The sequence below is a fragment of the Prionailurus viverrinus genome, chromosome C2 (assembly GCF_022837055.1).
Source record: "Prionailurus viverrinus isolate Anna chromosome C2, UM_Priviv_1.0, whole genome shotgun sequence".
Classification (NCBI taxonomy): domain Eukaryota; kingdom Metazoa; phylum Chordata; class Mammalia; order Carnivora; family Felidae; genus Prionailurus; species Prionailurus viverrinus.
This window is the reverse complement of record NC_062569.1, coordinates 45,965,260-45,979,654: the sequence shown is the minus strand read 5'-3', so window position 1 is coordinate 45,979,654 and position 14,395 is coordinate 45,965,260. Positions and strand designations below refer to the sequence as shown.

The following is a 14,395-nucleotide window of genomic DNA, read 5'->3' as shown; positions in this document are numbered from 1 at the left end:
AAAACGGAGAAATGCCAGATATTAATAACCAAAGCACCCACTTCCCTGGACGTGGTCGTTTTCCATCCAAGGAACAAAATAATAGGGCTCAGGACATATTTACTAGTTCAGGGGTTTTCTCTGAAGTTCATTTTTGCCATTGAGATGTGTTTAAATTATCCACTCTAGGAGAATGCATTAAAGGTAATTACTACAACTAACAATGTGTTTCAATAAGGCTATTCTGCCTACCTTTAGCAAATAAGAATAAAAGTATTGTGAAATGCGCTTATATTATCAGGAAAATTACAGAAGGGAAACCTTGACTAGCTAATACAGTTAAAAAAAAAAAAAGATGCCTAAATTCACAGATAATTGGGATATACAAATTTAAATGTCATAATATGGTACTGTTTCACCTGCTCTGAATGAGAAAGATACAATCTGACAACATCAAGGGTTGGGGGGAGATATGAAGAAAGGAGAAAACTCATTTATAACTGAGGAGAATCATCACCACATTGGAAATCGAACCAGCATTTCCACTTGGAAGCACATACCCTAGCTCTCTCCGTATGTGCAGAAGAAACGTAAAATATGTAACATAATAGGGGCGCCTGGGTGGCTCTGCGGTTAAGCGTCCGGCTTCGTCTCAGGGCATGATCTCAGGGTCCGTGAGTTGGAGCCCCGCATCAGGCTCTGTGGTGACAGCTCTGAGCCTGGAACCTGCTTCAGATTGTGTCTCCCTCTCTCTCTGCCCCTCCCCCGCTCTCGCTCTGTCTCCGCTCTCTCAAAAATAAAGATTAAAAAAAAATTTTTTTTAATGTAACATAATAGTAATATAGCATTAGCAGTAAGAAAAAAATTGAAAATAACTTAAATGATCATCAACAGGAGAATGGACAAATATTAGATCAATATCCATAATGGACTAGCATCAACCAAGACAAATGAATAAAACTACATGTGACAAGTAGATATTCAAAACTGGTCGAAATAAAAAGTTTTAAAACAATACAATAATATATGTGTGAAACCATCATATTAAGTTTCAATTCTGAAAGTAATATATGTTTATGTTGATGGTTGCAAAAATGTACAGAAACATAAAAACATTCATGAGAAAGGAAAACACTAAATTTACGATAGTGATTACCTCTTTATAGGAAAAAAGGGAAACGAGAGTACACATACTGTTTTATTTTTATTTTCTTAGATGATCTAGAGCAAATATGGGCGGAATTTTTCAGGATTATTCAGTAAAGCTAGGTAGTAAATCCATCAGTGTTTGTTCTATTTTCTATTCTTGTATGTTTGAAATACACCACTAGAGAGGGAGGGAGGGAGGGAGAGAATAAAGGAAGGACTCAGAAATTCCAAGGTGATGCCACATCCCTACGGTAGGAGATCAATTACCATATAAGGGGTGGTCATTCAACTTAAATGGGTTTCATCAATCCAAGAGGCAAGTTTTCAGGGTGTTACAAATTCACTTTTGCCAGGGAGCTCACTGCTCTGGGAGGCTCTGACTCAGTCATTGTTCTTTTAGTAAGTGATCTAATTCCTTCATTTAGATACACATTGATGGCACCTGCCCTGTGGTTAATAATGTAAAGTTCTTAAAGTAACCACTAGCTCTAACTGGGCACACCATTTCTGTCCTCTGTCAGAAATCTCCCTCTTCAATGTCATCAATATCCGTATGATTATCTGTAGCCTATCACCAATTGCCTTCTTCCAAATTTGTCTCAGCCAATTTAAACTACATATATTGTCTTTCTTTAAATAAAGACAATTAATCGAGAAAGCTACATATATTGTCTTCCTTAAAATAAGTTGGCTGGTGTTGATTATTACAAAGAACAACAAAGGGGTTTTGTGCACTAAAACGGGGAAATTAGGATAAAGCTATACCACAAATCAAGGCAAACAATTAAGTCCTTTCCATGGATCAAAACTTAAGGATGCCCTCCAAAAGCCCCTTCCCTAGAAGATTGATACAGTGGGGGTGAGGAAAGCAAGTTCCTCCTGTCAGAAGAAAAATATTGGCTCTAAAAAACAGACTGGAAAACAATTTAAGCAGCATTTTGCATTATTTTCACCAATATTTTAGATTTTGTGATGCTTCCCATAGGATATGTAGAAAATATAACAGCGATATTTTTAACACTACAGTTGGAATTATCCCCTCGAAAGTTTGTATTACAAAATTAGACAGTAAAAATATACCACTTTAAGAAACCAAAATGGCTATGTGGAAAAGTAAACAACATTCCTTCTTACTGGCCTCTTCCATGGGCAGCCACTGAGCACGAGTCTTATTAGGGACAATTAATATGATGATGCAAGTAAAGCATTGGATGTGCTCCTAATTCTCTTTTCATCTGTTTTTAGGAAAATCAAGATTTTTATGTGATAGAGATGTCCTTTGAAATAATACATGAATAATATGATACTAACAAAACAGCAACAACAAGTATGACAGCTAACATTTTTTGAGCACTTACTATGAGCCGGCCACTGTTGTAAAGGGCTGTTACGTGTATTAAAACATTAATTTCACAAGAACTCTGTAATGTAAATACTGCATTGGCTCCACTGTATAGATGAGGCTCTGAGGCACAAAAGGGCAACACAATCACGGCACTGAGTCCCATTTAGATAAGGGACATCAAGTAAGGGATGGGAAGCAGATCACTTTTACTTTCCTGGATGCAGACTAACTAAAAACAATGAAAGCAAGTTTCCTTGCCAACATATCTTTATGCATACTGATAGGTAGTAAAGCTCTAAGAAAATACACGCAATTACAACCATTACATCAGATAATGTGATTAAAAAAACTTAACAATATCCATGCTATTTAAGCATTTGTTTTCTGGACACTATACCAACGTCTTAATACGTTCTTTAGGAAATATAAGAATGATCCATAACAGAAACTTCCATGACCAACTGAGGCTGATATTCAGTTTCTGCAGTGGACACAGAGTTAATTTATAATGGAACTGAAGTTTTCTTGTGCACCATCTAAGGCTGGATGACTCCTATATATATCACCTTGTTTCCATTAAGATGGAAAGAGGCAAAGAGGGTTCCATAAGGTATGAGACATATCCAGAATCCAGGAATTTACATCCTGTCATGCCCCAGCTAGGTTTTCAGAAGAACCATAGTAGAGATCACTGCTGGAAGCAGATTCTGGAAGCACTAGAAGGATGGCTGAGAGGAGTTTGTGGATAAAAACCAGACTGCTAAGGATTAAGGCTACTAGGAAGCTCTAGGATCCTGGAAATAGTTTCCCAAAACACACATTCGTTTGATAAGCTTTTCATAAATTTCTACCCTCTGCTCACTACCATGTAAACATGATACAGAGTATAAGACCTGATGTCTGAAATTCTCCAACATGCTTGTTACACTTAAGTTAATGGATTCCCAGAATTAGAGAATTGCTAAGGATAAGAAGATCAATGATTTCTATTTCACAAGAGAAAAAGATATCACAAGTGCTTATGTAGCTAGAGAGAATCACATTATGTGTAGGCATTTAACTGGGTCCTGGCCAAAATGAGAATGAACATTTCTCCATCATTTCTTATCACGAAGGACATAAGTGAGTACTTATTAGAAAAACAACTGCATCCAGAACCATACATTAAAACAATTTATCAACATCACAAATATTCCAAATCATTCTGCTCTTATTCTAGTTTTTTAAGGATTACCACAGAATTTTTTTCTGCCACAATACCAGATTTAACTAGAATCCAGGTATATTAATAGTTTGTACATGAGAGGAGAGGAACTAACATTTCCTCAGGACCTCCTAGGTACAGGCACTCTGACAAATGCTATGCATAATCTCACTGACTTTGTGTAGGACCATTCAACCATACCACTGCACCATGCATGTACGTCTCTTCCTTAAAAAAAAATGTTATTTCCCCTCAAATATCTAACACTTGAAGAATGGTAAAACAAAAAGGGTAACAGGAAGGGCGGGTGGCTTAGTCGGTTAAGCGTCCGACTTCAGCTCAGGTCATGATCTTACGATTTGTGGGTTTGACCCAACGTTGGGCTCTCTGCTATCAGCACAGAGCCTGCTTTGGATCCTCTGTCTCCCTGTCTATTCCTTTCTCCCCCTCAAAAATAAACAATCATTAAGAAATATTAAAAAAAAATAATAATAAAAGAGTAACAAGAAAAAGAAAAAAAGGGGAAAAAAGGAGTTAGCAAAAAGAATCAGAAAAAGAGGAGTGCCTGGGTGGCTCAGTCGGATAAGTGTCCGACTCGATTTCGGCTCAGGTCATGATCTCACGGTTTATGAGTCAAGCCCCGCATCAGGCTCTGTGCTGACAGTGCGGAGCCTGCTTTGAATTCTCTGTCTCCCTTTCTCTCCATCCTTCCCTGACTCATGCTCTCACTCTCTCTCTCTCTCCATAAAAAGAAACAAACAAAAAGTAGACATAAAAAAATAAACTTACTGGAAGGCAAGTTTTACTTAGTCGTACATTAAATTAAAAGGGAACTGAATTCATGCTGTGGGGATGGTTACTCAATGTACAGCAAGTTTTTTGTATGATCTTGACAAGGACTTGAAACAATACTATAATTATTTTTGTTCATCCCCAAGAATAGCTAAAATCCTACTGAGGTTTTTAATGGCTCATGTTTTAAAATTGCTGCTTATTTAAACAAAATAACTATTTCTTGATATCCAATGCTCATCATTTCTGTGTAAGAAGCAACTCAGGCCCCTTACCTGACACCCAGGGAGTTTGAGCAATTGCTAGAGGTCTGAGAGAGACAAGCATGCAGTGACTGGGCTTTGCATCCCCATACAATTGAACTAGTTTCCTCTTTCCTGTCCTTCTTATAATATAGGTAAAAAACAAAACTGTTTTTAAGAATGTATAACTAACCCTCCCACCCTCAAACGCCCAAATCACTAAGTGGATGGACTGACCGCAAAAATGTCCTAAGTTATATAATGGACACATGCCTAGAAAGTTATCCAAAATACAAAGAATATTTGTAGAAGCATTAAAATTTCTTGCTCATCTGAAAGTTTTATGGTTTCTTTTAAAGCAGGATACACATGCAGATTGGCTACTTCCTTTGAGGTTCAAAAAAGTACCTAAATCACAGCGTTGTTGTGGGATATTGTGGGATCTAAGATAACTAACACATTTAAAGGGCTTAGAAATGTTTTGGCAAATAGTAAGTGCTCTACTGGTGTTAGCTGCTATTATCATCATCAGTAATATTTTTTAGCAAAATTGCAAAGTACAAAAAGTATGTAGAAACTGGATTAAAAAAAAAAGTCCCAATCTCACCTCCTTTTCTATTTTATTTATTTGTACAGATGTGTGGGCTTCATGAGCCAATACTATGCTGTGTATGATGGCCACCATTGTCTTGTTAAACAATCACTGTCATCTCAAAAGTTAAAGACAATTGAGTTAGAAGGCATAAAAACAGCAATATAAATTCAAGAATGAAGTTGAAGGTATCTATACACTGACTATTATTTGTACTATATTCTTTGCTATAGGTCTCACTATTAAGCACATACTGAACATAGAATCTATGCAGGGAACTACAGGGAGAAACCTAAGAACCATCAGGATTTTAGAGATACAACTTCAGGGTAATAAATCTACTAAAAATACATGAAAGTAAAGCTCGAAGGAGTACAGAATATGGTGCTAATTACAGGGAAAGAGGGCTCAGTGAGTGAGCCCTCACTACAAGGATGAAAAACCTGCTGCTTCTAAGTGACTAGAAAGTCATCAACCCTTGTTTTTGTTCTACAGGCATACTTTTAATGAACTTAAGATACTTCCAAAGTTCTCATCTGATCAGTGATAATAGCAAAATACACGGGAGGAAAAGTATTTACAAGCCTGGAGGAGAGGCAAGCCTGCGCTCATATACGATTTCGGGGATACACAGGCAGGAGGGATATGCCACATATCCCACACTCATCCCCAACTAGAGGCGCTACCGAAACACAGAGGACTCCATTGCTGGATCTGGACAAACCTGCTGGAAAGGTCGAGCCTGGGCTTGCCGGAGAAGCCGCTGCTGCTGCTGCTGCTGCAGAAGCTTCATCTGTATCAGCTGCTGCTGCGATGTGATGGCGTGGAGGGGCGGCGGCTGCATCATGGCCCCCGAGCGCCGCTGCAGCATGTTGGACAGAGCTTGTTTGGTATTCGTTGGGACGAAGGAGCCCGTGGGGTCCAATCTAGAACCACCTACCAAAGCAACCAGAAAGAAGGGCTCTCTGTGCATGTTAATACAACTTCTTCCTTGTTTTATCAAAACACAGGAACCTTACCTTCTAAGCCTTTGTGAGCAAATGGAAAATAAGGCCCGCCTCACCCCACATAAATATTAAAGGTCTGTGGAGAACTGCACAATTTCCAAATGATGGGGAGGAGTGATGTAGGAGTGAATTATAGTATTTCAGTGACTTCATAGAAGCCCCACTTCAGGTGATAACCTGAAATCCCTGACACTGACTCAAGGGTGTAATTTTGGAACCATGTGGGTTTTAAACCCTGCAAGGCCTTCAGGAACACGTTACCTGCATAAAATGTACTGCCTTCATGGTATATTGTGCCAGGTGTCCTAAGTCAGTCATAGAAACTCTTTTGTAATCTCAAATAAATTTAAAGCTCATGATATTTAAGTTTTGTGACAATAGCAAAATGAAAATGCCCCTTTTGTAGAAGAGACGCAAGAAATACTTTGAAAACTTGAAAGGCTTGGAAACTTCAAACACCATGACTCAAAGACAAAACACATCTTTTTTGAAGGACAGAAATCAAACAAGAAATGTTATTTGTAGTGATCCTTGAGAAACCAAAGGAAATCCTCAACATATTTGCATATATAATTTGTCAAATGCCTTTAAGAGTTTGGGAAAAAAATTTTCAACATTTGCTGGCTTCAAACTAGGTGCCAATCCTTCATTTACCAGATTTTATATACTTTAATATATGTGTAAGAAAACCTCTATATAAATATCTCACGAAAGATGTGTTATCTTTTTTCTTTCAAACAAGTTGTATGGTGAAAAAAACATTGTAAAGCTATTCACTTGAAAAACCCACATTCTTTTAAAATTTTTTTTTTTCAACGTTTATTTATTTTTGGGACAGAGAGAGACAGAGCATGAACGGGGGAGGGGCAGAGAAAGAGGGAGACACAGAATCGGAAACAGGCTCCAGGCTCTGAGCCATCAGCCCAGAGCCTGACGCGGGGCTCGAACTCCCGGACTGCAAGATCGTGACCTGGCTGAAGTCGGACGCTTAACCGACTGCGCCACCCAGGCGCCCCAAAACCCACATTCTTTTAAAGACACAAACCCACAGCCAGCAACATGTTTATGAAGTCATTCAGCAGCATTTGAAGAACATTTGGAAAAAAGAGGAAAGTCAACTCCGGTAACATACGGCAAGGTAAATTTTATTGAAGAACTGGAACTATACTAATACGTAAAAACTTAATGAGCTCATTTTACAGATAAAGGCAACTCTAAGGACCAGACTACATTTCACGTTGTTTGAATTTTCCTAACATTTCTATAATTTTGTACTTTTGAGCCAACTAAAGAAATAAAGTAACTATCCCTGAAGCCCTCTGCATATTCCTAATTACTTTTCTCACCTTCTTTCTCTCACCAAATGTTATTCTGAATATGGTGTTTAATATTCCCAAACATTTCCTTGTAACTTTACCAAACTGGCATGTATACATGACAAAGAAAGACAAATTGTAGAAGGGCGAGTGGCTGGGTATATGTCTACACGTGTATACTGAGGGGGCATAATTCTTTGCATTTTAACTATATATTAATGAAAAGCATACTGTACATACTCTTCTGTAACTTCATAGGACTCATATTTAAAAAAAATCACACATATAAAATCCCTATGTATCTTCATTTTCCTTAATATTTTTTCTTACACATCCTTAAAACTCACCTAATACCTAAGGTTCCTTAACTTATAAACCCTGCTTATAGTATTCTAAGGGAAAGAGAGTATATGTCATTATGAAACAGTGAACCTTTAATTCACACATCCCTGGTGTTTAAAAATGCTACAAATTCACAAGAACCTTAGAACTGAAAAAATAAAGTTCAAAAGAGAGAACATGCATTATTTTCCACATTTATTATTGTCTAGTTCGCTCTTTGTGGTCTACATTCATTCACTCAAGAACCAGTTTTTAAGAGCTTACTAAAAGCCAGAGGCTGCTTTAAGTTCTGAGGAGACTACAGTAACCTTAACAGAAAAAATGCCTGTCCTACCAGAGCTTACATTCTGAAAAGGGCAGATAATAAACCAGTAAGTAAGTAAAATATATAGTGTATAACCAAATGCTAATGCCACGGGGAAATAGAAAGCAGAGGGAAACAGGGTTCAGGGATGGGCTGTGGCTTACCATTTAAAACAGAGCGGTCAGTGGAAGCCCAGTGAGAAAATGGTATCTGACCAAACCCATAGGAGGGAGGCAGTGAGCCATGTAAAATACTTAAGGATGAGCACTACAGGCACAGGAACCAGCAGGTGCAAAAGCCCTGAGGTAGGAATATGTTAAGATCTTTTACTGAGCATGTTTGCTGGGTTAGATCATCTTCTGTGTGCTACATTTTCAAAAGTTTACTTTAGGGGCTCCTGGGTGGTTCAGTTGGTTAAACGTCCAACTCCGGCTCAGGTCATGATCTCGCATACCGGTTTGTGGGTTTGAGTCCTGCGTTGGGCTCTGTGTGGACAGCTCAGAGCCTGAAGCCTGCTTCAGATTCTGTGTCTCCCTCTCTCTATGTCCCTCCCCCACTCACACTATGTCTCTCTCTCTCTCAAAAATAAACATTAAAAACAATTTTAAGTTATACTCTGTGTGTATGTGTATGATATAAACCTTATTTCATCACTCAAAGAAGAATGAACATTTTTATCCATTTTCTGTACTATAGTCTCTTACCACCCAAAACAGAGTCTGGAACATTATGAAGTTCAGTACATTTTGTTGAATAAATAATTGAATCCCCTACCCTATGAGGGTATATATTAGCATATCCATTTTACAGATAATCAAGCTGATGCACAGAGAAACTAAAACCCAATGTTATACAGTAGGAGAGTGGTAGAACCAGACTTGAACCTAGATGTATAACCTAGATGTATAACTTCCAGACCAGCCCTCTTAACCACTAATTTAGATGGCGAAATATGGATTCTCCCATGAGCCAAGAATAAAAAAATGTCTTTCCTAGGCCTCAAATGTCATACTTAAATTACAGTAAAAATCATAACATGCAGAGTAAGACCTCAAAATAAGCTACTCTGTTGAAACTAGCAAATTTTCTTTTAGAAAGAAAATTAAATTCAGTTCTAAGAGATTTTTTTATTTAGGACATGTTCATTTCAGATATAAAATATACTTGGGCTTGAATTAAAGCAATACTAAAATTAGAGAGATGGTAGTTTTCCTTGTTTGATAACTCAGTCTACTTGCTGAACTAAATTTCTGAGATCCTTCATGGTATAAGCAATTTACAATTCATCACATGAGAAAATAAAGATGCTTCACAATATTGACTAATTACTTAAAACACTGGTAAGAATTTTATCTCATCAAAACATACACAAATTTCACAACATACAACTCTTATCAACTTTTTATCTGATATTGTACATTTTCATCAGTAGCTAATTTCCTTCTAACACTGAATGAAAATTCCCAACTCAGTACATAAACTAGTAATTAAAACCTTATTTTAACACTTGAAGAACACCCCCAAATTGGGCACATATTGGATTACTACTGTATACGCTCAGGTATTGTTTGATTCTTAGAATATATTCATCTATGTGACAATCAAAAATATATTAAAAGAAACATTAAAAAAACAAAATAAAACACCTTCATATTATTAGAAGAAAAACCACTCAACGGAGTACTCAGTTATGGCATTTTCTAAGTTTTACAGAGATTTCCGGTTAAACCCCAAGCTACTTCATGTTTCAGAGGGACCCGACTGCACTCTCTCTTCACATACCTGGAGTAAGAGATTGGTTCTGAAGGAAAAAACCCGGCTGCTGGGGCTGACCCATGAGGTTATAGCCCCATAAGGTGGACTGCGGATGGTGCATCATCTGGGAGGAAATGGGTGAGTAGTTAGGAGGCACTCGGTATATGTTGCTCTGTGGATACTCCTTCAAAATAAAGAGAAAAGATAATAACAATAAAGTTATTTAACTCCACAAACTATAGGTAATTAATGCAAATTCCTCCTATCACATTCTTCAAGCCAGCTTCTATCCCAGTGGGCAACGCTGTTTTTTATAGAGGTGTAGACACAAGGCAAGAGTGTCAACATATTCTTTTGCAAGACACTCATTTGGGTAAAAACTTTAGAATAAGAAAGTACTTGGCTTCGACCCCTAAATCCCCACAGGGTGGCCTGTGCAGAGGTCTATGTCCGGAAGTGCATCTTTGACATGTTGAACTTCCTGGCATCCTAGCACCTGATGCTCCCTGAGGGAGACCACCCGGGATGAGGAAGAGGATGAGGTGCAGCTCAGATCAACCAGACATGCTGCCAGCCTGGAGCTGCCTGTGGCCATGCACTCAAGAAGACATCCAAAGAGGCTGTGGATGTCTACGGATATGCCATCCATGGGACGGGCCTATTTTTTAAACAAAACTTCGATGGTCATTGAGTACACTGGTACTGTCATTCATTCTGTGCTGACAAGCAGAAGTTCTATGATGGGGAAGGGTATTAGGTGCTACATGTTCTCTATAGGTGGCTTTAACAGGGTGGAGGCCACAAGGCATGGCAATGCTGCCGCTTCATCAACCACTTAGGTGAGCCCAACTGCCCCTCCCAAGTGATCCAGGCGGAGGGCCAGGAACACATCAACATCTTTGCCCTGCCCTGCATCCTGTGTGCTGAGGAACTCACCTATGGCTACAAATTCCCCGTTGTGGATGCCAGCAACAAATTGCCCTAAGACAATGGCACCAAGCACTTCTGTCGGTTCCTTAACTAAAGCCCCAAGGCTGCCCACCACACCCCCTGCTTCCATCTTGCCCCTAGTCTAGGGCTCCCTAGTCCCCTGCAGAACATGTCACCAGAACTATTATGTTCGGGGTGGGTATGGGCACGCAGGTGGCAAATGCCGTGCCTCTACCCCTCTCGCCTACCCAGTAATCGCTCCCTTGCTTCCCTGGGGACCCAGGATGTAGGTATTGTAGCAAGTTTTCTAAACACTGTTTTTGTCTATGCACTTTTTTTATTTAAGAGGGTGGGATCCCAGGTGGGAACCCCCTATAGTAAAGTTCGTCAATGTTTGGCGGAAAAAACGTACTTGGCTTCAGTGGGGGGAAGACGGAAAAGGATCACTTCTGAAGTTTGTTTTTAAAATACTAAAAGCACGTCAATAATGACCACTGCCCACAGGTGAAAGAACATCTTCAGATGCTCATTCTCCAGATCATTTCATCTTAGGTCATTTTAGGAATCCTTCCCGATATCCTGGGTCTGGATGAGAATGAGGCCATGAAGACGCACAATACTTCAGGACCAGTCCCTGGCCTAGATGGTATCTTATTTCCACTATTCAAGCCAGTACGCAAATGAAGCAGACTCTCTGCCATCTGCCTGCATCCCATTTCCTGCACCTGGGCTTTGTCTTCCTTATGGGACATGCAAAGTCTCTAAGGATCACACCTGAATGTCCCAGTTATCTACCCACCCCGCTTCTTTTCATGTAGCCCTAAAGGATAAAGGAAAAACAAAACCTCAGATCCCTGAAATACAACCCACTAGAAAGGGACAGTTTCAGAAGTAGTATGGGAGGAAGGGCTATTACCAGGGCTCACTTGGAAAATGAGAGGAATTTTCAGGCTTTTAAGAGGGTGTTATTCTGAAAATAACAGAAACTTATCCATGCAGACTAACAGCCTAGGAGTCCAGATTCTGGGGAGTGGCAGTCTGGACCTTATTAAGCACCTCTTCAAGACAAAGGAATATTTGTAGGAAGAATATTGGTAGAAGGTATGAGAAGAGGGCACTACCATTCAATGGTATCCAAAAGCGATGGTCGTCTTCTCTAGAAAAATGTTAATCACCAAGCTATCAGCTAGGAAAAGATACGTTGTGGTTCTGATATAGGTAAGTGATAATTATTAGACATAATTATTAGACATAACCCTAACCCTATTAGATAATTATTAGACCTACAATTATGAATATATCTTCCATGGTACAACAAGAATACCCTTGCATTATGTAGAAAAATGTTTTAAATTCTCTCTCAAGTATTTTCTAGGTGAATTAATTGTAAAGATACCTTACACATTCACTCTATAAATGTTATAAAATTATTCCCAAATTGCCATCTCAATGATTTCTGTTGTTTTCAAGAAAATGTTGGTAGAGGTTGGGAAGACTAATAGGAAAACAAGGAATAGGACTTTTTAAAATTGTGTTCATCTTTTATAAAGTCTGAAAATCTGTGAAAGAGGTAAAATATATAGGAAGTTAAGGTGAAATAGTAAAATATGAAATCTCAGAAACATCCTATTGGATATATTAGATGGAATGTTAGCTAGGGAAAGGCAAATAGTTTTCCGTATTAATCTACTACCATTATCAAGTGCTCAAAATACGATAAATATTTTAGACATGTCTTATAATAAAAATATGTAAGATGATGAGCTTTTACGGGTCTAAACAATTCAAGTTTCAAATGTGAGAAATGATGAGGCACTGAAACATTAATTAAATACTACTCACAATGGAAGCCCAAACTTAAAAGAGTGAAAAGTAGAGAAGGAAAAAAATCACAAGCTATAATCCTGTCCTCTGTGACAGGTCACTATTCTTGTGCCATTCTATTAATTAAAATAGAGCTTTGTGAAGATTACAACTGTTACAAGAAGGATGATAATGCTCTTCATAATGTTTCTAGGAAAAGAATCTGGGCACTATTAAATCTCTCACTAGATGCCAATGAGCCAAAGACCTCCCTACTTCTCACACTCACGTCAACTCTTGAGCTTGATTTCGTCTTGCGCTTCCTTCCTTTTGTTTTCTTCTCTTCATCTGTTGCGGTTTTTCCCTGATCTGACAGTTCAGCTGATTTCCGCTCTGGTTCCTGAGAGATGGGAGATGTGGGCTCCTCCTCTTCCTCCTCGGGAGGCAGGGGTAGCGGTTCGAGGTAGTAACTTCGGGGCTTGGGCATGGGGTGTGTGTGATACAACAGCAGGTGATGCTGCTCCTCGTACTTGATCACCTTTCGGTCCACTCGGACAGTCCCGAACCAGGCCCAAGACAGAGGAGCTGGGTTCTTCTGACCCTCAAACAAATCCCATGGGGACACCTTCTGCTTTGTAGACACCTGAAGACCCTGTGGTGAAATAATGCTCTGTGAACACACGTTCAGATCTTTCCCTGACCAAGAGCCCAAGCTTGCTTAGGACAAGGATACACAGAATATTCTGGCTGGCTGCGTGCCTTAGAGAACCCTAGCATACAGCACATGGGGAAACACATTGATTCAGGGTTACAAGGCTACATCACTGGAAAGCTGCAGCTAGAATTCAGACCTTTAAAGTCAGTTCTGTGGTTCTTTATACATGTGATGCTCAACACCACGTGGTTGAGTATATATTACTGAAAATTGGTATTTTTTTGGTGTACCTGATGGCTCAGTCAGTTGAGCATCTAACTTGACTTCAGCTCAGGTCATGATCTCCCGGTTCGTGAGTTCACGAGATTTTTTGGATTCTCTCTCCATTTCTTCTCTCTCTCTGCCCCTCTCCCACTCACACGCATGCACTCTCTCTCTCTCAAAAATAAACTTATTATGAATGAATGAATGAATGAATAAACAAATAAAATGGTGCTTTTCATTTAGTATTTTTTGCTGCTGTTTTTTTCAGGAAAAAATATTTTCTAAAAAATACTGCAATATTGATCTTACTGTATTGAATTATAATCAGTTACAACCATTTGCAATTTATTTTGTTGTTTTTAAGATAAAGCAAAACTTGAGAGTCAAGTTATTGTCAACCTCTACTTGGGCTCAAATTTACTTCAATCCAAACATGTATGGACTTGATTCAATACAGGAATCTTCCATGTACTTAATAAGCCAGTTTCTGAATAGTTAGGGAATATTCTTACAGACATAACTTGTGACAACAGGTACAAATAAAGTCCCTTCAATACAAGATTACCTCTAATGAGTTTACCAGAGGAGATGTTACTATGCTTCTGAAAACAAAGGTTTCTTATTTTTAACATTAATTGGTGATGTCTCTTGTACTTTCCCTGGGATACCAACTTGAAAATATTTTTCCTCAGAATAACCACAAAAATAACTACTCA

The 14,395-nt window shown here is 38.7% G+C and overlaps 1 protein-coding gene across 20 annotated transcripts in view; it reads right to left on the bottom strand.

Moving 5' to 3' along the window:
- MED12L (mediator complex subunit 12L) overlaps positions 1–14,395 on the bottom strand; it is a 699,797-nt gene that overhangs the window by 31,444 nt on the left and 653,958 nt on the right. For all 20 annotated transcript variants that reach the window (XR_007155629.1, XR_007155628.1, XM_047875167.1 and 17 more), the window contains 3 exons: positions 13,050–13,412; positions 10,055–10,211; positions 6,028–6,239 (listed from right to left, as the gene is read on the bottom strand). Coding sequence is in view for 18 of the 20 variants with exons in the window: in XM_047875167.1 (XP_047731123.1) it covers positions 6,028–6,239; positions 10,055–10,211; positions 13,050–13,412 (732 nt within the window). In the remaining 2 variants the exon portion in view is untranslated. The remainder of the gene's footprint in view (positions 1–6,027; positions 6,240–10,054; positions 10,212–13,049; positions 13,413–14,395) is intronic.